Source organism: Sorex araneus, chromosome 1, assembly GCF_027595985.1.
Source record: "Sorex araneus isolate mSorAra2 chromosome 1, mSorAra2.pri, whole genome shotgun sequence".
Taxonomy (NCBI): Eukaryota; Metazoa; Chordata; class Mammalia; order Eulipotyphla; family Soricidae; genus Sorex; species Sorex araneus.
Genome location: NC_073302.1, coordinates 65,492,673 through 65,517,275, shown reverse-complemented (window position 1 = coordinate 65,517,275; position 24,603 = coordinate 65,492,673). Strand labels below are relative to the sequence as shown.

Here is a 24,603-nt window from a genome sequence, read left to right as displayed (position 1 = left end):
AAGAATCTTTATCTTATCCACCCACCTTGTTTGGTTACATTACTAGTGAGGCTCTTCTCATTATGTATGTATAATTTAATGGCAACAGTGATGGTTTGACTTATTTTCAAGATATTGCAGTTTTTTTCTGTGGCTGACAATTTAAAAAAAATTAGTGAATTCGTCACGTTTTAAAAACTAAATTTTAGAACAGAAAGTTTTGCTTATATGAAGGGATCTGTCCAGTTTATTTGTTCCTTTTTAACATTAGATTTGTATAGAATAGTGATATTGGGGTTATTAAAGTAATTGCTGCCCCGGCTAAAAAATGCTACAGGTTATATTTTAAAACACCAGTTTATTAAATAGAGCCATCCTTTCATAGAAAAGAAATGGCTGAAGGTATCTGAATAGGCTATTTCCAAAGTCATATTCAAAAGGGAGAATAATTTTCTCTTGCAGTTTAAGTATCCTTCAGAATTTTAGTGCCATTTCTACCTTTCTTAGTATTTTTCTCACTGACACGTTCAGAATGAATTTTTTGCTTCTGAATGAATGAACTCAGGATGGGAAAATTTATCCTTGTGGCAAGACCTATCATTTCAGCCCTTTCTTCAGGTCTTCCAACACTTCTTCTACTCCTCAGAGAACATCAGAACATTGGCACCAGGAGGAAAAAGCCATTTGGTGAATCTAAAGGCTATTTCCAACTTTCCAAGTGAATGGATCTGGCCAAATTTGTAGGTCCAGGAGCTTGGAAACAGCCTTTTTAGGGCTTGTTTTGAACTTACAGGCTACTGTCATGGTTGAAGAGATAAAGAAAATAACTGTTCTTCCCAGATTTAAATTTTAGACTTTATGCAGAATCGTTTGCCTTTCTTTTTTCTGACATCTTCTTCTCTCTACTGATATGATTGCTTGGTCCTACTAATACCTGAATATCTGTAAGAGGATCAAAATGTACAAAGATAAGAACACAGAAGAAGGAGAGACATATGACACATAAGCACTTGAGAATTTTTTTTTTTGTAATTTTCACAGTAGGAAAAAGGAATATAGGTAAAGTCTGTAAAATAATTTAGGATAGTAATTTAGATAAATCAAGCAATAACTTTTAATAAGTGATCATTGGAAGACTCCATCAGAGAGTAGATTGCCAAATTTAAGGGAAGGACATCAAAAACACAGTACTGAATCAAGACTCTTCATTATTAGCACTCACTTTTTCATAGGGGATGAACATTTTTTTAAAAAACATGTTAAAAAAAACAAATGGAATAAAACCCTATGAATCCTATGAATTTCAGTTCTTTAGTACATACATTTACCATAAATGTGTGACACATTTGATTACTTCATGAGATTAAATTAAAGATCTGTGGAATTTGCCTAAATAAGGCAAATAGGGCAAGTTTGTACATTATATAAAATTTTAAAAAGTTACAGCAAGCTGCAAATGCCACCATTAGTTTTATTTAATTTTTCTGTTTTTGAATTGATTGAGAGTCTGTAGCTTTCAATACTGTTTATAATGGTCTCTCATGCACATATTTACAACATCACATCTATCACTAGTGCTGCAATGAACATAGAAATTCAATTGTTTTTTTCCACATTTTATTTTTGGCCCTTGGGGTATATTCCAAGATAGTTTTAACCATTTTATTTAGAGAGAATGCACCGCAGCACTATCCTGTTGTTCATCAATTTGCTCGAGTGGGCACCAGGAACGTCTCCATTGTGAAACTCATTGTTACTGTTTTGTGCATATCGAATATGCCACGGGGATCTTACAGGCTCTGCCGTGCAGGGAGAATACTCTCGGTAGCTTGCTGGGCTCTCCGAGAGGGATGGAGGAATTGAACCTTGATTGACTGCGTGCAAGGCAAATGCACTAGTCACTGTGCTAATGCTCCAGTCCATTTGGAGAGAATATTCTCAAAAATGTTATAGGACTATTTATATCTCAAAGCACATGTACCAAAAAAAAAAATCTCTTTTGACTGCTGTCATTTTGTGCCGATCTTGGTGGTGTTCTTTTTTTTTTAATTAAGGTGTGTGTGTGTGTGTGTGTGTGTGTGTGTGTGTGTGTGTGTGTGTAAATCGTAATGTTTAGGTATTATGGTTACAAGAGCATTAACATGTGGTAACAAGAGCAAAAATTTCATTGCTCTGCAATGTTCCTGCACCCTCCCACCCCGGGAGGTGATTGGTGATTGTGTTTCAGTTATCACATATCCCTCCCTCATCCTGACTTTGGTTTTATAGCTATAGATTTTCCTAACACTTTTACATTTGAAATCCTATTTCTGCCAGCAAATAGAGGGAGAAATGGATTTTAAAATATCTGAAGTTGACCTCAGGCATTTGATCACCTTTGATTTGTATTTGTCAAGTGAACCAAACACAAGCACAAGTGTTTTCTGAGTGAGGAGCATTATTTTGAAAAGGAATTTACACTGCAATGATGACTGAACTACCCGCCTTTCAGTATCTGGCTGAGACCAACTCTCTGCTTAGAAGCCTCTATACACTTTAAAATTTGTACCTGAAGGCAAATAATAGTGAACTTGAAAGCCAAAGATTATAGTTTTGAAAGGTACATCAATTCTGAAAATAGAGTGGTTTCACTGTGGTATCCCATCTGAAGAGCTGAATCATAGGGAAAAATCCACTCTGGCTTCTTATTCCTTAGAAGAAGGAGGTATTCTCTTGCTAAGTAGCTTATGTTATCAAGTATATTAAATACCAAAATGAGAGAAAGAGAGAGAGAGACAGACAGACAGATAGACAGACAGACAGACTTCCTTTCCTGTTCCTGCTTTAATATCACTTTGAAGTCTATTAATTGATGCAACAATGGTTAGAGAACAACTTTGCTTTCTTTTTAAATGATTTTTCTTTTTTTTTTTTTTTTTTGAGGGTCACACCTAGCAATGCTTACTCCTGTTTCTGTGCTGAAGGATCACTAATGGTCGAATTCAGGAGATGTTATGGGGTGCCAGGAAGTGAGCCCAGGTTGGCAAGGCAAGCACCCTACCTTCTGTAACTATTGTTCTGGCCACAACAGCTTTGCTTTCCTTCTAGAAGAATTATGGTTGTATTTGACAGTACTTCTGTTAGTGCATTGTAGGAAAGGTAAAGACATAGTGATTATCTAAAAGTAGGGCTGTAAAAGCAATATAAAAAGTTGTTATAGTCCACCTTAAATCATGCCTAACTTATTTATATCTGTTATTTTTGAAAACAGAAATTTTTTTCATTTTCTATTTTATTTTTGTTTAATTTAAATTTTTTCTATTTTAATGGACTGGAGCGATAGCACAGCAGGTAGGGTGTTTGCCTTGCACGTGGCCAACCTGGGTTCGATTCTTCTGTCCCTATCGGAGAGCTTGGCAAGCTACTGAGAGTATCCCTCCCACACGGCAGAGCCTGGCAAGCTCCCCGTGGCATATTCAGTATGCCCAAAACAATAACAAGTCTCACAATGGAGATGTTACTGGTTCCCACTCGAGGAAATTGATGAACAACAATGACAGTGTTGACTGATGACAGTGCTACAGTGCTTTTTTAATGAATCATCATGAGATACAGTTACAAGCGTACAAATTTTCATGATTATGCTTCAGTCAATGTTCGAGTACCCATCCCTCCACCAGTGCCCATTCTCTACCACCAGTGTTCCCTCCTGCCACGCCCACTCCTTCCCACCCCCTGCCTCTGTGGCAGACGCATTCCCTCTTAGTCTCTCTCTCCTTTTGGGTGTTGTGGTTTGCAGCATAGGCAGTAAGGCACCATCATGTTTGATCCATAGCCTACTTTCAGCACGCATCTACCGTCCTAAGTGAGTCCTCCAAGCATCATTTGCTTAGTGGTCTTTTCTCCATCCCACCTGCCTTTTCCCCCAGCACTTGAGATCGGCTTCCAAGCTGTGGCTCCACCCTCCTGGTCTTCATCTCTACTATCCTTAGGTGTTATTCTCCTATTATTTTACCTTATATTCCATAAATGGGCACAGTCATCCTATGTCCATCCCATTCTTTCTGACTTACTTCATTTAGCATTATACTCTTCATATTGATCCACTTACATGCAAATTTAATGGTTTCATCTTTTCTAGCAGCTGCACAGTATTCCATTGTTGTAGATATACCAAAGTTTCTTTATCCAGTCATTTGTTTTCAGGCACTTGGAAAAAACAAATTCTAGGAAATAGCAGTGATGAGTAAGTTGTTTGAATGAGATCAAGAGCAATTTTTACTTGAAAAATATTCTTTCTTTATTGTGTACAGCTAACATAGCATAGAAAATTATTCTTCACTCTTTTGTTTCGACTATACAAAAGTAACTATCTCTGTCACCTAGTGCCAGAGACCATCTACCACTATCTTTAATTTTTTGCTTTTGATAATGAGCTGCTGAAGGAGGAATAACACTATAAATGACAGAATTGTGGTATTCTGTGTTTAGTGTTATTATTAGTAAATCCAGTGTACTGTAAGATCCTTCATATATGTTTTGAAAAGAATGCTACTTTAGGCACAGAAAATGCTATTATTTATAGCATTTTCAATGCTATAAATAATAGTGTTAATGATACTGTTAATCATATATCAATATTCTGGGCTCTGCTGCCTTTGTACATTGTTATTCCCTTTTATTGTTTCTTTATATCTTACATATGAGAGAGAGATTATTCTGTATCTGTCTTTGTGCTAACTTCATTCAGCATGGTACTTTCTAGATCCACCCATATAACAGTAAAATGCATGAGTTCATCTTTTCTTTTTTTTCTTACACCCATCCCTTCACCAGTGCCCACCCTCTACCACCAAGAACCTCAGTACACCCCCCCCCCACACACACATTGCACCCCTCCGCCCACTTATGTGGCTGATGATTTCCACCTTACTCTCTCTCTGCTTTGATCACATTCAATATTTTGATGAAAGATCCATCATTATTATTTGGAATTTTCCCCAACAATCAGACCTGCCGAAAAGGCACCATTAGATAATTTGTTTTCTATTGCTGATATGAAGAGCATTTTGGATTTCTAATATTTTAGTAATAAGTCCGGAGGGATTTCTGCCAAAAACTGCTGGGTTCCAAGACTGGTTTATGTTCCTCTGGGGACATGGCCTTTCAGGAGCCAGGAGCCATTTGTGGGTGGCAACTTGGGGCCTTGGTGGGGCAGAGAGAGGGGCCGGTTCCACCCCCCATCCCTCGAGGCCCTGAGTGTCACATCACTGCAGTCTCATACCTGGCTGTCCAATAGACTCTGAAAAGGTGGCAGCCACCATGCCGCTGGGGAGAAAAGGTGGAAGGGACAAACAACTTTCCCCACTCGGGGTGGCATAGCACCACAGTTTAATGCTCAGTCCAGATGCATTTCTGCCAGAAGCCGCTGGGTTCCGAGATTGGTCTGTGTGCCTCAGGGATCATGGCCATTCAGGAGCCAGGAGCTGTTTGTAGGCGGCAACTTGGGGCCTTGTCGGGCCGGGAGAGGGGCCAGTTCCACCCCCCATCCCTCAAGGCCCCATGTATTGCTGCTCTCTCTCTAGTTTTGGGCAGGGGCAAATGCTAGATCATTTATTTTCCATTTCTCACTTTGTGTATCAGGAAAGGTCATGCGTCTGCGTAAGTGGCCGTGTGCATGGGAGGAATAGTCCTGATTCACACATACTGGAGCCATGCTTGTAGAAGCTCATGGTTGCTGGGATTCCATCTGGAGAAGGCGGAGAGACTGCTCCTGGGGTCTCTGATATCTGGGGCATCCCAGAGATAGCAGCTCGGTATGGGGCCCAGAGAATTCTCCGTTGTTGTGGTGCCCATTGACTTTCTTCACTGCTGTGTGTGACAAGATGGCGCTGGGGGCGGGTGAGGGCGTAACTTCTGGCATCAGGGCATGCTGGGAGCCAGGATGGAACTTCCTGGTTCCAGCACCACCATGTGGTTCGGAGGAATAGTCCTGTAGCCACATACCGGAGCCATGTTTGTAGAAGCTCATGGTCGCCGGGATTCCATCTGGAGAAGGCAGGGAGACTGCACCTGCTCCATCTGGGGCGTCCTGGAGATACCGGCTCGGTATGGGGCCCGGAGAATTCTCTGGTGTTGTGGTGCCTGCCGGCTTTCTTCACTGCTGAGTGCGGCAAGATCTCATCTTTTCTTATAGCAGTATAGTATTCCATTGATATGTGTGCCATAGTTTCTTTGTTCAGTCATCTGTTCTCGGACATTTTGGTCGGTTCTAGATTTTGGCTATTGTGAATAGGGGTGCCATGAACAAAGGCATACAAGTGTATTTCTGAATAGCGGTTTTAGGCATTTGGGGAAGATGCCCAGAAGTGAAACTGCTAGATGACTTGGAAGCTCAATTCTTAGTTTTTTGAGAAGTGCCTATATTGTGTTATAGAAAGTCCCTCATTGGACAGTCCCTCATTTCCACCAGAGAATGAGGGTCCTTTTTCCCTGATATCTCTACTAACATTGGTTGTTTTGTGCCTTTTGATGTGTGCCAATCTCACCAGTGTAAGGTGCTCTCTCATTTCCCTGATGATGAGTGATGTGAAGGATTTTTTTTCATGTACCTATTGACCATCTTTATGTTTTTGGGAAGGCGTCTGTTAATCTTTCCACCCCATTTTTGGATGGGGTTGTTTTCTTCAAGTACTTTATAGATATTGATATTTACCTATTGTCAGATAAATGGTGGGAAATATTTTCTTCTATTCTGTGGGGTATTTTTTGGTTCTCATAATCATTTCTTTTGTGAAAGGATTTTTTTGTTTGTGTGTTTATTTTGATGAAGTGGAATGGTATGGTATGGTATCATCCTGCCGAACTCCTCTCTTTATGTCGAAACTCTTTTTTACCATTTCACCAAAACTCTTCAGTGCCACCCTCGAGAATGTCATGCGACAACTAGAATGGAAGGAATGGGAGTGAAGATAGGTGGTCGGCAACTACACAACTTCGCTGACGAAATCGTTCTAATAACACCAAATATTAGCCAAACGGCACAAATGTTGACTGACTTTGACCATGAGTGTGGAAATGTCGGACTGCAGCTGAATCTCACGAAGACAATGTTCAAGAGAAATGGACAAGTTCCTGATATTGCATTTGCTCTCAACAGAATGAACATCTCTGAATGCAGCAGTTATGTGTACCTAGAACTCAACATGACAAACGACCTGACACCTTAGCTGCGCAGGAGGAAGAGAGCAGTGTGGAACGCCTTCAAGAGCATTAAAGAAGTTGTTAAGAGGACGAAGAACCTCCGGCTCCAAGCACATCTTTTTGACTCCACCATTCTTCCTGCACTAACATATACCTCAGAGACCTGGGCTCTACGAAAACAGGATAAGAACACTATCTGGGTCTCCCAAAGAGGAATTGAAAGAGCTATGCTTGGAGTATCACATTTCACTCAAGTGAGAGGAGGAATTCGGAGTTCTGACCTTTGTCGACGGTCAAGAATCAGGGATGCTGTCTCGTTTGCCAAGGTGTCGAAAATCAGATGGGCTGGGCACATAATGTGATTTGGAGATAACCACTGGATCTGCTACCCACTGGATTCCATGGAATGTCAAAAGAGCGCCTGGTTGCCCACCTACGAGATGGTCAGATTTCTTCGTCAAGATCCTGAGCCCCCCCCCCCCCCAAAAAAAAAAGACCCTGAACCAACAGTTTGAGGCTCTTCATGTTCCTGCAGAGAGCAGACGCCATTGGGCTACACTGGCACACGACAGGGATGAATGGAGACGTTACTGGTGCCCGCTCAAGCAAATCGATGAACAGAGGGATGATAAATGACAAGTTTATTTTGGGGCCATACCCAGTAGTGCCCAGTGCTCATGGATCAATCCCAGCAAATGCTCAGACCTTATGCAATATCCCCAGTATTCCCACCAATACTCCCACCCAGTACTGAACCAGACTTGGTGACATGCAAGCAAGCTCCTTACCCCCAATACTATCTCTTTGACCCACTCATCACATGCTTTAGGATTTCAACATATACATGTCCCTAACTGAAAGATTTTAAAATAAGTACAATATTAAAAAAATGTACAGTAGTAGCTGCATAGAACTTAACTGTCACAATGATTTGCTGCAGAGACTAGATCCTATTGCAAGCTGTCAAATTTGTATATTGCTGTAATACCAAACCATAAAATCTTTTGAGTAAAATGGAAAATGTCAGATGGTCATGACTACAAATAATATACTTTCTAAGGGCTGGAGATGTCTATAGAAGAAAATGTATAAATGCATGAAATGTTATCTTGTTACTATGGATTTTTTTCTTTATCAGCTAGAAGAAAATTGTAAGGCAAAAGGAAATTGATTAGTCTTTACATTTTTAGTTTTGAACTCATTCCTCCTGAGGAGTAATTTTAAAAACATTATTACCTAGATATGTAGAGCCTCAGATAATTTGTGATTAAAGAATATTGTAAAGGAGTTATCTTATTTTTCCATTTGCACTGCTGAAAAGGTCCTTTTTTTCTTTTTGATTTTGTCTGTGTGAGTAGTGATTGCCGGTGGGTCTTTTAATTGAGTGAGTGAGCTGAAGGCAGAGTCCCAGCGCCCAGGTCACCCTATCACTCTGAAATTGACTGGATTGGTACCAACCCATGCTTGCCAACTTGAGATAGTTGCCCAGTGGCTCTAAATGAATCCATTGGGCTTTGCTTGGTCAGCACTGATTGGTATCAAAGTAGTTATAGTTTTGGAAAGATACAGTCATCATTGTATACCACTGGATTAATTATTACTTGCCGGGAAGAGTAGGCTTGGTAACATTTTTTTTTGTTCCACATATTAGTATAAATCAGATTATGCCCAAAGGCAGATGTTTATTAATAGTAAAGGAAATACCATTTTCTGAGTGTACAAAATAAGAGCCTGGCAAGCTACCCGTGATGTATTTGATATGCCAAAAACAGTAACAACAAATCTCACAATGGAGATGTTACTGGTGCCCGCTTGAGCAAATAGATGAACAATGGGACTACAGTGCTACAAAGTAAGAATCTTTTCATACTTGTCATTAATTTAACATAAGTCACTATGGTGTGTTTTAGATACCAGTTTAGTGATATCATGTCTTTGTGTTGATTTTTTCCTTTGGGGCCACAACCAGCCATGCTCAGGAATTACTCCTGGCTCTGCACTTAGGAGTTACTCCTGCCAGTTGTTGGAGGACCATATGGGATGTCAGGAATTGAACCCGGGTTGGCCATCTGCAAGGATAATGCCCTTCCTGTTGTACTATCACTCCGGCCCAGTGATGCCACTTTTTAAAATGAGCTCCAAGTTGGATGGATACAAGTACAATCGCTGGCTTTGATTCATTAATATATGGATTTACTAATTTAGTACTAAAGGACCACTGCTTTCATTGGTCTTACCTTTTAGATCATGCAATTCTAAGCCCTGGTTACATTGAGATGAATTTTTGTAGGCTTAGGAATAAGATTACTAGAGTCTTAGGTTTTCTTCTTAGGTACTCTTGATTATGCAGATAAACCTTTTTTTTTTTTTTAGTTTTATTGACTCATCGTGAGATATAGTAACAAGCTTTCATGTTTGACTTATAATCACACAATGATCAAACACCCATCCCTCTACCAGTGCACATTCTCCACCACCAATATCCCCAGTATTCCCACCAATACTCCCACTTTTCCCACCCTCCCCCTGCCTCTATGGCAGACAAGATTCCCCATACTCTCCCTCTCTACTTTTGGGCATTATGGTGTGCAGTGCAGGTACTGAGAGGTTATCATGTTTGGTCCTTTATCTACTTTCATCACACGTCTCCTATCCCAACAGATGAACCTCTTTGAATATTATCTATGAACTGAGGTTGTTGTGAGGGGAAAGAAGAAACTGAAGGGTGTGGCATATATTTGCATTCAGTCAGCAGTATTGCCTGTGAGAGCATAAAGCAATTTCTTTCTGCACTTTTCTAATACTAGTAAGAAGTTAAGTCCATAGACCTTTTTAGCATCAAGAAAGTAAAGTTTACTAACTAAAGGGATTTTCCTCTGAGTAGGCTGTGCTGTTTACCCTAAAATAGATTGGTTGTATTCTCGAAAAGAGCTCAGCTTCAAGTTGAGACTGGTCATGGCTTGTTGAAAAGAGGTCTTGTTCAGGTTGGTTTTGTAACATAAGCCCGTTGCGCTGTCTTTTTGCCTTGCATAGTATGACTAGGAGTATCTGTGCTTTAGGACCTGGGGAAGGATTGCAGCCATGCAACTATTTGAATACCAAGATAGGCTCTCCTTGATGCTGGCTTTTCTCTCTCCACACTCTTGTACAAAAGTAGATTATATGATCTTTCAGTAGACACTGGAGATCTTTCAGAGCCTACGGATTACACTCAAAAGAGTTTTGGGAAAGTAACTTGGTTTCTGGGGCTAGATCAGGTTTGGAAATTGAGATTTAGTACTCAAAATTGTAATCAGCAGACCCTATTTTCAAGCCTTTCCTACACTGTCTCAAGGTGTTTAATTTTATACTGTGTTTAAAATGCAGTGGCAAATGCAGTGAGTGGGCCAAAAGTGTTAGTAAATAGTTAACAAACAACATTCTAGAAATGGAGTTGAAAAGAATGCCCTGTTGCTTCTGCAGACTTCATTGGTGGAACTAATCCCAGTGGTCAATTTCACACTATTAATATCATGTTACCCAGTTTTCAAGATCCTAAAACTTTAATGATGAGCTCTCAGGATAAGGCTTCTCCACTTCACCACTGAAAAACAGCTGGGATTTTACCACCAATCAAATCCTGGCACCAAATCACGCTCTAGTAGTCATTGTATTTTTCAGTGCCTCTAATATGGGATTAAAAAACAAAACAAAATGCATTTATTTAAGAATGTCCTTATTGACGTTATGAAGTGAATAATTAGGCAGAGTCTCAGGCCTTGAGTACCATGTGCTATTTGAATGTTCTGTATGATGATAGGAAATTGACAAAAAGAACCTCAAGCACGCGTTGATGGGGACGGGCTGTCCAGTGGAACAGCATTTGTGTCATGGTTTTGCTTTTTCCTATCTCTGTGAGCATCTTCTCTGGTGGAATGACTTTTTAACTTGAAAGAATGACAAACAGTGATGTTTTACCTTGAATATTGAGAAAAAATCATGTTTTTACATACAAAATTTGATAGTGGAAGCTCTCTTTCAGGCTTTTTTTTCTTTTTAATTAGCCTATTTGGCAAATATTAAAATGCTAGTGGGTGTTTTATAGTAATTAAAGTTTGATTGATTTGTCATTGGTTTGTAACACTGTATCCATTTCAGAGTCCAGTTTCGTTCCTCTAAGTGGAAGCCTCATTGCACAAACCATGAGAGTTCTAGTGCTGCTCCATGCTTCCACTGAATCCCCTTTATTGCCTCTCCCCCGCACCTCTTCTACCCACCCCGGCATGCTGCTCGCTCGCTCTGTATCTGCACGCACGTGTGTGTGTGTGCGCATGCGCACGTGTGCATGTGTATGTGCATGTGTGTGCACATGCATGTGTGCATGTGCATATGCGTGTGTGTGATGGCAATGATGAGTCTTTAATATTCTATTATTTCTTCATAGTTACTGTCTCAGGGTTCCCCCCTTAGCCTTTTTTTCTTCTGTTTTTCCATTTTACATTGCAGTGGCTCTCCTTTGATGTCTGATAATTCGTGGTCCTGTGCACTTTTTTGAAAATGGACCCTGTGAGGATAGATTGGGTTTGTCTACTGTGAGGCTGAATTGAGTAAGATAAATTGACTGGGCAGTTTCCTGGAGGAAGTCTGGAGGTGAACATCTATCAGTCTTTATCCACTTCGGGGCTAAGGTCTTGGGTGCTGGGGGAATGTTCTGCCATTTATTACACTGTTGGATAAAACCCTGGCTGCTGACCTCTTGAGTCAAGTGATTAAGAGGGCCAGTGGCCTTGGTCTTCCTCCTTATGGAGAAGTCTGTTGAGTCCTCTGTGCTTCCAATCTCTGTCCTCTAGACATGTTCTGCCTGGACGAGTATGTGTGTGGGAGGGGGTGAGGGGTGAGTAGGGGGATGTTCTAGGTTTACTAGGGTAGCCGCTTTGCTTCATAGAGTGAGGAGGAAATCAGGATACCTGACTGCTTCTTAGGCAGCTTCCAGCCAGCCCTCCAGCGTTTACTTCCCAGCCCAATCCAACTGGAGTTACCAGTGCACAAGCCCTTCTGAGATTCTGCACTGTATTTATTATCTGGCTCTTACTGGCTCACTTTGCCTCCGGAAGATTTAACTTTCTTAGTCATCAGTTGTCTGTTGACTTTCTAGTTTCCAGTTTTCTTTTGTTCCTTCTTCTGTTCTTTTTTTGTTTTGTTTTTGTTTTTGTTTTGAGTCACAGTTGGTAATTCTGAGGGACCATGTGTTGGGGTAGAATCTAGGCTTCTGTGCTCAGCCTATTGAGAGCTCTCTCTTGCCCACCCCTTTACTCAAATATACCAAAATCCTAGTTTTTGGTGGCTGTGTGACTCTATAGTTATCTTAGGGCAGTGATAAACTATATTTATTTTTAAAATTATTATATTTTGAGCTTTTTTTGGGGGGGCAGGAACACTCATTAATGCTCAGGGCTTATTCCTGTCTCTGTACTCAGGAATTATACCTGTTGGTGCTTTGGGGACCATATGTGATACTGGGGATCATTTGGCCCATTTGGCCATCTGCAAGGCAAGCACCCTACATGCTGTACTCCAGCCCTCTGAACTACATTTTTATCAGTGTTAATCTGCCTTTCCAAACTCCTTTATTTTTTTGTGGGTGAGGGCACACCCTGCAATGCTCAGAAGTTTCTCCGGACTTTGCACTCAGGAGTTACTCATGGTGGTGCTCAGGGGAACATATGGGATGCTGGGAACTGAACTCGGGTCAGCCGCATGCAAGCAAACACCCTACCTGCTATATTATAGCTTTGCCCCCCTCAAACTCCTCTTAAAACAATTTTTCTTCCCCACATTGATTGAGGTACTATGATTTACAATATTATTAATGTCGGTTTCCTGCATATATAGTTCCAACACCACAAAACCACAGCATCAATGTCAGAAGTTTTATTTCTGGTCTCTTTTAGAATAATGGAAAGAAAATATGTTAAGGAGCTGGAATGATAATACAGCAATAGTATGATGATTATGATGATAGTGTAGCAATAGTTCTTATCTTGCATTCCACCAACCCAGGTTTGATCTTCTGCTCCCCATATGGTCCCCTGACACTTCTAGGAATAATCCCTGAGCACCAAGGCAGGAGTAAACCCTGAGAACCACTGAGTGTGGCCCCCCCAAAATCCACATATACACAAGACAAACCAGAAAATGAAAATAAAACCTATAGAAATTAAATAGTAGTTTTAACTTTTCAAATAGAAAGGGTGGGATCCAACATTCTTAGGAAAAATACAATAATTTATAACTGATGGGAAACACAGCCTACACAGTTACATAGAAAAGGGAATTTGCAATAATCATCACACAAGATTACACAAACTGATGAAAAGGTATTGATTAAGCATTTGCTTTTAGTTTTAATTTCAGCAAAATATATTTTCACTAATACTTTTTTTTTTTTTTTTTTGCTTTTTGGGTCACACTCGGCGATGCACAGGGGTTACTCCTGGCTCTGCACTCAGGAATCACCTCTGGCGGTGCTCAGGGGACCATATGGGATGCTGGGAATCGAACCCGGGTTGCCCGCTTGCAAGGCAAATGCCCTACCCGCTGTGCTATTGCTCCAGCTCCCATTCACTAATACATTTTGAAATCTAAAATTTTAGGATAAAAATTTTAATTAGGGATTTTTCTGGTTTGGAAGATAGATTCCAGTCTTTATTTTGGAAAATTTACCTTGTAAAATATGGAAAAAGTATCTAAATAAATTGGCCTCTTTCCATTGTAGGTATAGTCCTTAAAGTAATTATAACTTTCAAATTTCTTTTCCCAAAGTCATCTGTTGCTTATAATTGATTTAAAAATTTATCACTTTTAAAGACTTCCATTCATTGGATAAGGTGAAAAATATTGTGCAATCTTTTCTCTAAATAGCAGATATTTTTCAGTAAAAGGAATTGTGATGTCCTGGCAAAGGTATAATTTTAATAGACTAATGAGCTTTTTGACCAGAGCCGACTGAGCCTCATTTGATTTTTACAATGATAAATTGACTGTGTCAAAATTTGCAATCTAGTCTGGTGAAATATTTTGCTATGAAAGTTTAATTCTCATTTTTTATTTATGAAAGCAGTGGTAGCGTCACAGTAGCTAATAATATGCTGGCCATTTGGTATGATTTATTTCAATGAGTGTCACTTGTTGATGTATTTAGTGATTGTTGACCCATATTTAATTCTAAAAACTCTAAGTGATGTGAAATGTAATAAGTCAGCCACTGTAGTTAAAATTTAAAAGAAGAAGGTAAAACAAACTGTGCTCCATCCATCTAGTTCAGTTGTCTTTTCCCAGCTTTAATGATGTCACAGCTTTCTACTTGACAGCTGTTGCTTTGGGGGCAGTGGCAAAGTAACAGCTTTCTTTACTGTTGTGCGGATTTGCTTAGAATGATTCCTATCTCAAAGCATATCAATGAAATATGCTAAAATCATCTTTCATGGAGTCATTTGGCGTCTTCAGCTTATTGTTATTTTAAAGGTTTTGAGAAAAATTATGGTTTAAAGAACATTTCTCAAATCCGTTTTCCGTCTTTTATTCTAGACATGCTGATGGGGCTGCCATGTTTTTGGTTGTGTGGTCAAAGGAGGAACATGAGGAGCAGGGTTATTTCTTTCATGGGGTTTGCCTCCTAGAAGGATTTAGATATGAAACTTGCAAGAATGTTATTTGTTCTTTTGATGGTTATGGAAAGCAAAAGAGAGGGTCTTATTAAAGCATTTTCTGAAAGGTATTAACAGATTGCAGCAACAAGCATTTCTTTTTCCCATTTGGAAATTTTTCTCGTTGTTATAAATAGTTAATTTGTAATAAATAGACAACTATCAATGTGCACTTTCAGAAACCAAATTATTTTGATATCATTTTAGAAAAAACAATTTTTAAAAACAAAATATTTTAGTAGTATTTTGTTGGCTTAAATTGCAAAGTTTTCAGCTCACAGCAAAATGAAAAATGTGAATAATAAATCATTAATAATAATAAAACATTACTCACAGTATGTATTGTTTCAAACACCACAGTATTTTGACTTTAAAAAAATATCAAGGAATGATGTTATTGTTACTTCTTTTATAGTGCATAGAAAAAGGTATAAACTTGATGCTTCAGAAATTTGCCTTAAAATTTCTCTAGCAAGCAGTCATCTTATGATAATTATCCTTTGACATTATTCATTTCTTATGTTTCTGAAAGCAATTCAAATAATAATGTGAATAGTGTAGGACATTTTAGTTGGCAGGTCTGTGCAGAACTAAGGGTAGAATCTATGCCCCAAAGTATTTAGAAACAAAAAAAATTAAGTTCTTACAACTCTATGTACTATTATTTCTAAGAATCCTTTTTTACAGCTAGAAAATGAAGAAGGCAGAGACATGAAAATAACTTCATTTCCCAGCAGGTCGAGCAGTTAAAATATGTGCATTCTCAGCTTTCTCAATTTGACAAGGGCGATCGCCATTTAATTTTAAAATTCCATTTATCTTAGTGATAGCTTTAGAACTATTGAGTCTCTGTTTTTATCTGTGACAGTATTACTGTTCCTGTACTTTTTGGCACACACTGATTTGGGAAGCCCTGCCTCACAGCTATGGAATATAATAACTGTATATGTACATTCTGCATAGATAAGGCATGACAGCCTTTTAACCTCTGCTTGCTGTGCACGCAGATGGTGACAGCTCACCTGCACTGGGGAAAGCAAACAAGCAAGGATGATGTGTTCATCCTTAATCACGTCCTATTTCTCCCAGACACAGTCCAAAAAAATGACAGTCCAAGCTCAGAGTTAAGGTTATCAGCCCCAGACACATGAGGTACAGATAAGTGCTATTGAGCATTGGCTTGTTTATTTAATGTTAGAATTTTACATTCGATGTTCGAATTTGAGTCTACAGGTATCTATAAGGCTCTTGGTCCTTATTTTAAAATTTTATGTTCAAAGACCAGTTGTTTTGGTATAAAAGCAACATGTGTTTTCACATCACCATGTGAAACAAAATGAAGCAAAGCATCCAAAGTGATGTATGGTCTCTGAACACTATGGGGTCACCACCACCCAGAGTGGTCCTGGGTCCTATGCACTGCCTGGCATGGTCTCTCCAAAATATCACATTATCACCGACACCCCCACATCCACTAATACCACTACCCCACAAACACAACTGATACCACCAACACCACTATTACCTTTTCCCACACCATGCCTACCAACACCACAAACAACAGCACCTCCATCACGACCACCACCAGCACAAATACCACTACCAACACCACCGCACCACTAACACCTACACCAAAACCAACAATACCACCACTCCGACCAACACCACCACCAACACCAATAGCAGAAACTAAAGTGTTTAAAATACAGAAAGCTCATCTTCAGCTCCATTCTGCTCCGCAGAAGTTTTTGTATTTAACATATTTCTGGATTCTTGACTGTTTTCTAGAGAAAATCAGCTTAAAGTTTGTACCACATTTTACCTTACTGAGTTATAATAGAGAGCGTACAAGAGAGGAGATACTCAAACATACACATATATTTGTATATTTGTGACACACATATACTCTTTGCTGTGTGTGTATATATATTTGTGTGTGCATATGTTTTATAAAATCTCAGTCTTCTCTTTTTTAAAATTAATTTTTATTAAAAACACCCTGATTTACATAATACCTGAGTGCAATGCCAGGAGTAACCCCCTGTGCATTGCCAGGTGTGACCCAAAACACACACACAAAAAAAATGCAATATAGGGGATGAAAAATTTTAGCCTTAATTTTATATGGTGCTTAGTGTTGAGCTGAAAACCCAAGAAATGTTAACACAAAAAAATTTTTAATTAAACATAAGGACAGGTTCCTTTACTGAGCAGGACATACTTTATTTCTTACTTAGTTTTCCTCAGACCCTTATGTTTTCATCATTACAGAACTGAAGAAGTTTACCCTTTTTATTCAATTTTAATTTTGGCGCCATGATTTACAATATTGTTCTACACCTCTCACTAGAATAACTTCCATTGTCTTGAGTTCACTCACCCCATCTAACTCAATTCTCTACTCCCAGTCTCAGGGTCTGCTACCATTGGCAGTTAGCAGCACAGAAACACAGACAGGGATTATGGGAGAGTCTGGCAAGCTCCCCATGGCGTATTTATATGCCAAAACCAGTAACAATGATGGGTGTCATTCCCCTGACCCTGAAAGAGCCTCCAATGCGGCACCGTTGGGAAGTAAAGAGAGGCTCCAAAAATCTCAGGGCTAGAATGAATGGAGATGTTACTGAGACTGCTTGAGAAAATCAACAATCAACGAGATGATGATGATGATGATGATGATGATGATGATGATGGTGATGATGATTTACATAGTTCATTATATAGTTGTTTCAAGCAGTTAGTGTTCCAGCACCACCAGTGTGACTTTCCCTCCCCCAGAATCCCCAGTTTTCCTTCCAATCTCAATCTATCCCTTAGGCAGATAATAAATTTACATTATATTGCTTATTCCAACAAAAATTTAATAGGAAAGAGAATGATCAGAAAATAAACTAGTAAGAGTCAATTTGTGATTACTATATGATTTTTGACCTATGTAAATAAGAAAATTTAAACCATCTAATACAGTATAATAAAATCCCAACTCTCCTTTACATATATAAGTTTTCAACTGTGGAATCTAAGTGCATTACATTAAATTTTATTTTATACTTGGGTCTCATTATGGCAATAATCATGTCTCACCTGTCATTTATAAAACTGTTAAAGAAATTCTGTGTTAATATATTGTGGAGTTTACATAAAATAGATAAGGCTTACATACATAAATTTTCCCTCTACACTTTATATAAACACTGTGGATTATAAAGTTGCTCATCTTTAAAAAAATAGTTGTTCCTGATGCTTTGTTATAGGCATTAAATATTCCAATACTAATCCAACCACCATTACACCTTCTCTCTACTGTTGTCTCAAATTTTCTCAACTATCCCTTAATCCTTGCCCTATAGCAGGCCCTCGGTAATTTATTTTATATTGCTTGTTATCGATGATTTATTAAGAGAATCATAAAAAAATGTTTCCTTAAAAGAACATTAGGTTACATTGTTGTATCTAACCATGGAGGCATTAAGTCCTTTTGAATGAGAGATAACTAAAATGTTGCTACAGGTTAAGCCCTCTATGCTTATGTTTTGTTAGTTGAGATTGGTTGCCTTCTGCATTACATCCCATCCAATTTGGTGTGCTACTACTGGTTTATCAGTGTTGTAGAATTTGAGATGTCACTCCAGGAAACTCAGAATTTTTAATGGGGTGGTACAGCTGGAGTTAAATTTTTAACTGGATGGTGGTTTTTAGATGGGGATGGGTTTGGACTCTTGGGGCTTTTGGAAGTACAGTGAGATTGGGAGAGGTAGTCTGTCCTGACTCCAAGAAAGCCTGGAGATTTCAGTCACAAAACACACATACCTGAATTTTAGCTGAGTAATTTTTCAGTGTTTTTTTTTTTTTTTTCCCAAGATGGTGGAGTCCAGCCAAGAGCATGGTGGCAATTTTGCAGTGTGGGAGTAAGCAAGCAGCTGTTGGAGCTCTATTTGGGTGGGCACTAGGCTGATCCTCCCTTGCCCCTCCCCCCTCAAGTGCCCCAAATGTCTCAGCTATGCACTGGTACCAAAAAAAAATGTTCTGACCCTTGTTGATCTCATTTAAGATTGATTTGTGAGTCTCTGGAGCAAGGCCAGTAGATGAGTTTATAGGGAGGTGCTGGAGGTGATTCATGGCATCTCCATCTTCTCTTATAGGTTGCTGTAACTCTCCTTTCCTTTTTTTTTTTTTAAACTCAGAATCCACCAGCCTGCATAAAATTGCACATACCTTTGCTTACCTTACCTAGCGCATTTTCTGATTACATTTTAAAATCCCTTTAAATAGAGTTTAATCACCAGCATTGCACTACAGACAGTGCTGATTTGTCCTCAGGTGTCCCATTTTCACCAAGTGTGAAAACACTTAGTGTAAAAGTGTATGAGCTTTTCACTCAAAAGCCTTTACCAGAACTCTCCTTCCATTCAAAAAGTTCTGATCTGGGTCAGCTATTTCTAGAGCTAGAAATCCTACTGCCAAAACTATTCTAAGTAAGATACTAATTTTGGTTTTTACTGCTTTATCATAACGATCATTCTCTCACTGAAGAGTAAATGAATATTTGTTATATTAGCACAGTGGCTGGTGCTGAGTACGTTTCAATAATTAACTGTCATGAAGTGATGATGTTGATTATTATTTCATAGATGAGAAATCAGAAGTTTAATGTGGTTATGTTATAGCATTAATAATTGAAGAGTTCTATGACATCTGAATTTCTGCATACTTTCTGCTACTAGACTATACTTTTTTATTGGGGAGGGGCTTATGTTGCTTCTTGATCTTCTCAAAGACTGAGTACAAACACAGATGTATAGAAGTTAATTGTTTCCAGGATTTTCATTAAAATCGTCATCTTAGTTCAGGTTTGCTATTTGTTTTTATATATATATATATTTTTTTTTTTTTTCTGTCTCAGAGGCCTTTGAGCATGTACAGTCCTGTAAAATGATGTCTGCGTTATTTAAGTCCTTGGGAGAAACAGTTTGCCAGGGAAAGGGAGAAGTATTCTTAAAATAAGTAGAAAATACTCTCACATGTTGTCATTAGCGTTGCAGGGCTTGTCAAATTCTAGTTCACTCTTGCATGATGTCAGAGCTGTTGGAAAGCTTTGACAAACAGTTGGTATGTCAAAGACAGCTAAAAGCCTTAGAGAAGTGCACAGAGACATATAAATCTATCATCTAAATAAACTCCACCAGTGGCAGGTGTTTCAGAACCCTAACTCACAGTGATGTAGGCACATGGGTTTTGTTAACCAGAAACAGCATTTTAACCAGAACAGCTTTTAAAAAGACAGCTCTAGACAGGAATTTGCTATCTGAAAAACTATAAACTTAATCATGCTCTCAAATGAAAATATTTTAGTGTGTTCCACTTTGAGAATAGGATAATGTTCTTCCATCAGAATCTTTTAAGTGCATGAGTAATTTTTGGATAAGCAGTTCTTAAAACTTAACCAGGATGAAAACTATGGCTATAGAAATTTCTGTACAGTTTGAGTTTTGACTATGTTATTTTTATGCCTGTGGACAAGTCTTGGCAAAGCCTATCTTGTTGCTTTTATATAGAAAGAAATGTAGGTACTTTTGATTCCAGGTACTGCATTAAATTCAACATTAATATTTACTTACCTCTCTTTGTAATTTTAATTATGTAAGAGTTATCTTAAAAGTCCAGATTTTTGTAGTCTTTGGTTTTGCCAAGCCTTTGGTGACTTCTCCAGAAGACATTAATGAATGAGCTTTACTGACCAGCTAATGTTAACTGACATGAGACACAACCATGTTGCTTCTATATATCAGAATAGATGTTTTACACAAAAAGGTGTATTGATCCATAGTCTACTTTCAGCACGCATCTCCCCTTCCGAGCGGGGCCTCCAATCACAGTTTACTTGATATTCCCTTCTCTATCTGAACTGCCTTTTCCCCCAGCATGTGAGGCCAGCTTCCAAACCATGGAGCCAATCTCCTAGTACTTATTTCTACTATTCTTGGGTGTTAGTCTCCTACTCTGTTATTTTATATTCCACAGATGAGCGCAATCTTTCTATGTCTGTCTCTCTCTTTCTGACTCATTTCACTTAGCATGATACTTTCCATGTTGATCCACTACATGCAAAATTCATGACTTCATCTTTTCTAACAGCTGCATAGTATTCCATTGTGCAGATGTACCAAAGTTTCTTTAACCAGTCATCTGTTCTCGGACACTCGGGTTTTTTCCAGGTTCTGTCTATTGTAAACAGTGCTATAGATTGAACACGATGACCACTCAATACCCCTATTGCAGACCACAACACCCAAAAGGAGAGAGAGAACAAAAGGGAATGCCCTGCACAGAGGCTGGGGGGGAGGGCATTGAAGGGTGGGATGGATACTGGGTTCACTGGTGGAGGGATGGGTGCTTGAACATTGTATGAGGGAAACACAAGTACGAAAATGTGTAAATCTGTTACTGTACCCTCATGGTGATTCACTAATTAAAAAATAAAAAAAATTTTAAAAAGGTATATTGAACCTTTACACACACACACACATTTCATATTTTCTCTTATGGGAGTTTACAGAGGTTTCAAGAGTTTTAACAAAACCTTCTAACAAAAATAGTGAATGAAGGATTTCCATCCTTGAAATGATGATTTTCTTCCTTATATGTGGAGCAGTGGTCATGATTTCCTCTTTCTTGAGCCAAAGAAGGAATAAAGAAGCAATTTACTATTCATGTGGACTCTGAAGGGAAACACCGGAGCTGTGATGGTCAGAATAATATAATATAATATAATATATAATGAGTAGATTGTTAGTGAAACAGTTCTGTAGTTAGGTGTTTTGATATTGTTCCTTCAAAAAAACCCAGCACTGAATACTATAAAAAGTTATAATTCGTGATTGGAGCAATAATAAGCAGGTAGGGCACTTGCCTTGCATGCGGCTGACCCAGCTTCGATTTCCAGCACCTTACATGGTCCCCTGAGCACCGTCAGGAGTAATTCCTGAATACAAAACCAGGAGTAACCCCTGTGCATCGCCGGGTGTGACCCAAAAAGCAAAAAAAACCAAAAAAGATAAAGTTATAATTCATTCTGAGCTTTTAATGCTTTTAAAAAAACAAATAGTGATTTATTTAATCAGCTTAAAGATTTATTTATTTAATCAGCAGAAAGAACAAGCTAGCTGGTGAAGAGATCCCTCTTCTTATCGTTTTCAGTTGTTTTCAGAGGTTTTTACTGGTGGAGTGGTTTTGGGTGCAATAATTTGTTGGTATTGTGTCAATTGTCACACATCCCACTCATGGAAAGGGGCAGCAGTGAGCCCCTCATAGAGGCTAGAGCTGGAAGCCGTGTGATACATCACATGAGTCACTCTAGTGAGCCTCAGCCATTTTATTCATGTGCTGTATTACAGTCTGCTCTTTTGCTGGGTCCTGTTCTAGGCCCCTTACTGATGAAATGGCAATAAAGATAAAACCTAGAGAAATCTCCTGCCCCAGTGCCAGGCTGTCTTCACTGGGGCCCCTTTGGAGGAGGGTAGGGCGGATTGAGTCTCCCTCCCTGTCCCAAGCAGAACCCCGGCAGCTGAAAACCTCTAGAACCTAGCCACAGCCATGCTCACATTTACTCTCCACATGCTCAGATGAGCCTCACCCATGAAGAAACCAGCAGAGGAACCTAGGTATGCAGGACCCGTGGCTGAGATCTCCAAGCCTGTTGGGATCAGGACTGGACCTCCTCCATCCAGATCCCCAGTTTTCCAGTAGCTTGGCAGTCACACCCACAAACTGCCTCAGAAACCATATAATCTCATCAACGGCCAAGATCCAGAGACTATAAAACAAAGTTCCCAGAAGATAGCGATGCAGAATCTCAAACAGCAGTGCCTAGCAAGTCACCTGTGGTGTATTTGATATGTCAAAAACAGTAACAATAATGGGTCTCATTCCTCTGACCTTGAATGCAACAGGGACAAATGGAGACATTACTGGCCCCTTCTCAAGCAAATCAATGAACAGTGGGATGGCAGTGATACAGTGATAGAGTGATATCATGCTAAAGCCCTTAATATCTATACTGAAATTCATTGATGTTTGGTATAATGAGCTTGTGAAACATCAGATGCATCATATTTTTCATGGAAGGCTAGGAATCTAGATATAACAACAGCAGTAGTAATCATGATTCACTGTGGAAAGGGAAGCTTAGTAGGAATTGAGGAGTTGTATTGGCAATGGCACATGCACTATTCCAAAAACCTCCCTTCCATCCTCTTCTCCCACTGCCAAATCTCAAGATGCTGTATTTTCAGATTTGGAACTGTCAACTCACATCCAGCATGGGGGTATAGTAGACTGAGTCAGAGCATTTTTCCAAAGACAACATGTCACCTGCCATTTCCCCAAGGAATCATAGGCGTTTGTGATTTATTTTGGATTTTGTTTGTGACTTTTTGTGTGGATAAAGTTATTGCTTTCTACTAGTGAACTCTACTTATCCCAGAATCTCTCTCTCTTTTTTTTTTTTTGTAATTGAGTCCACCATATATTCTGTTCCAAGCCTCAGAATTTGTGATCAGATCAAAATCTTTCTAAGGTACAGTCAGTTAATGATTTTGGTACATGCTGGGGTCACCTACTGTAGCACAGAGGCATTTTAATAGGAATCTCCGAATTGGAGCTGTTAATTCTGCTGCACATCACAGGCTCTGAGCCTTGTTTCCTGGGGAATCCACTTTGTATCTCTCAGCCTGAATCCTGCTTTCCTGTGGCACATCAAAGCAGCTGAACAGATTTTGAGTTTTGGTGAAACTGTCACTCATTGATCAAAGTTCTGTCTGGGTGATACATGTTTTTTAAAAGCAGATGTGGGATCTGGGCTGACAGATGTTGAGAGTGGACCTGTTGTTGAAGCTCATGTTAGCACATATGCTGCAGGAAGTTAGGCCGTTAACAATCTGAATGGAGTACCTACAACCTGCTGAATTAAAGATGCTGTTGGTATGGTTGTTGGATTAGTCTTCATAGAGTGATTACCACTCTTAAGAGTTGTCACTCTGTCCTCCCTATGCTCTGTCAAAATATGTAAATATGAACCAGGATAGCTTATTCTAACGTAGTAGGTTATAAGATATACTGATATTTTTGTTGGTTATTTCTGTCAGAATATGCATTGTCTATGTCCTGCCTCCTTAAATGGTGGACTGTGACTCCATATAAAATTGGGTAACTTGAATGTGGGGATTGTGGAAAAAAAAAAACTTTTAATAGTACAAGGTTTCTGAATGTGCAGTGATCAAAAAGTAATTCAGAATCAGCCACATAATGAATCCGAGGTGTTTCTGGCTATGTTTGCATAAGTTGTGTTTCTCAGGTCAAAAGGAGCTGTGTGTAGGAAAACTTCTAAGAAACCCTGGTTTGGCTAGTCCTCCAAAAACTTTTCTAAGATGGTACCATTATTCCTTGTTACATTTGCTAGAGCTGAAGAGTTAAATACTTTGAACAATACAGCTTCTGAGAGCAGGATATTTTGCTGTCAACCACTTGCTGCCTATACTGATTTCTGAGTGCAGTGGAATGAGGTACAGAATAGTGACTTTAATGTTCCTTGGCTCACAGGAGTATCTTGAAGTTGTATCATGACCTCTTGAATCTCTCATCTCCGTGTTCTGAGCCAGTCCATCACATTCCAATAGAGCCAGGGTCACATTTCTAGTTTGTCAACCAGGCCCCCTAAGAGACAGGCAGCTATACTGGCTTGTGTTTCCTTATCTCAGTC

General features: G+C 39.2%; 1 protein-coding gene across 3 annotated transcripts in view; it reads left to right on the top strand.

The window, feature by feature from the left end:
* KDM4C (lysine demethylase 4C) overlaps positions 1–24,603 on the top strand; it is a 432,788-nt gene that overhangs the window by 294,430 nt on the left and 113,755 nt on the right. The window contains exon 18 of one of the 3 annotated variants that reach the window (XM_055145813.1): positions 7,118–7,640. The exons of the other annotated variants lie outside the window; for them this stretch is intronic. Within the exon in view, the coding sequence (XP_055001788.1) occupies positions 7,118–7,132 (15 nt within the window). The 3' untranslated portion in view covers positions 7,133–7,640. Of the gene's footprint in view, positions 1–7,117; positions 7,641–24,603 lie in introns of those variants that run through there. 3 annotated transcript variants of the gene reach the window in all.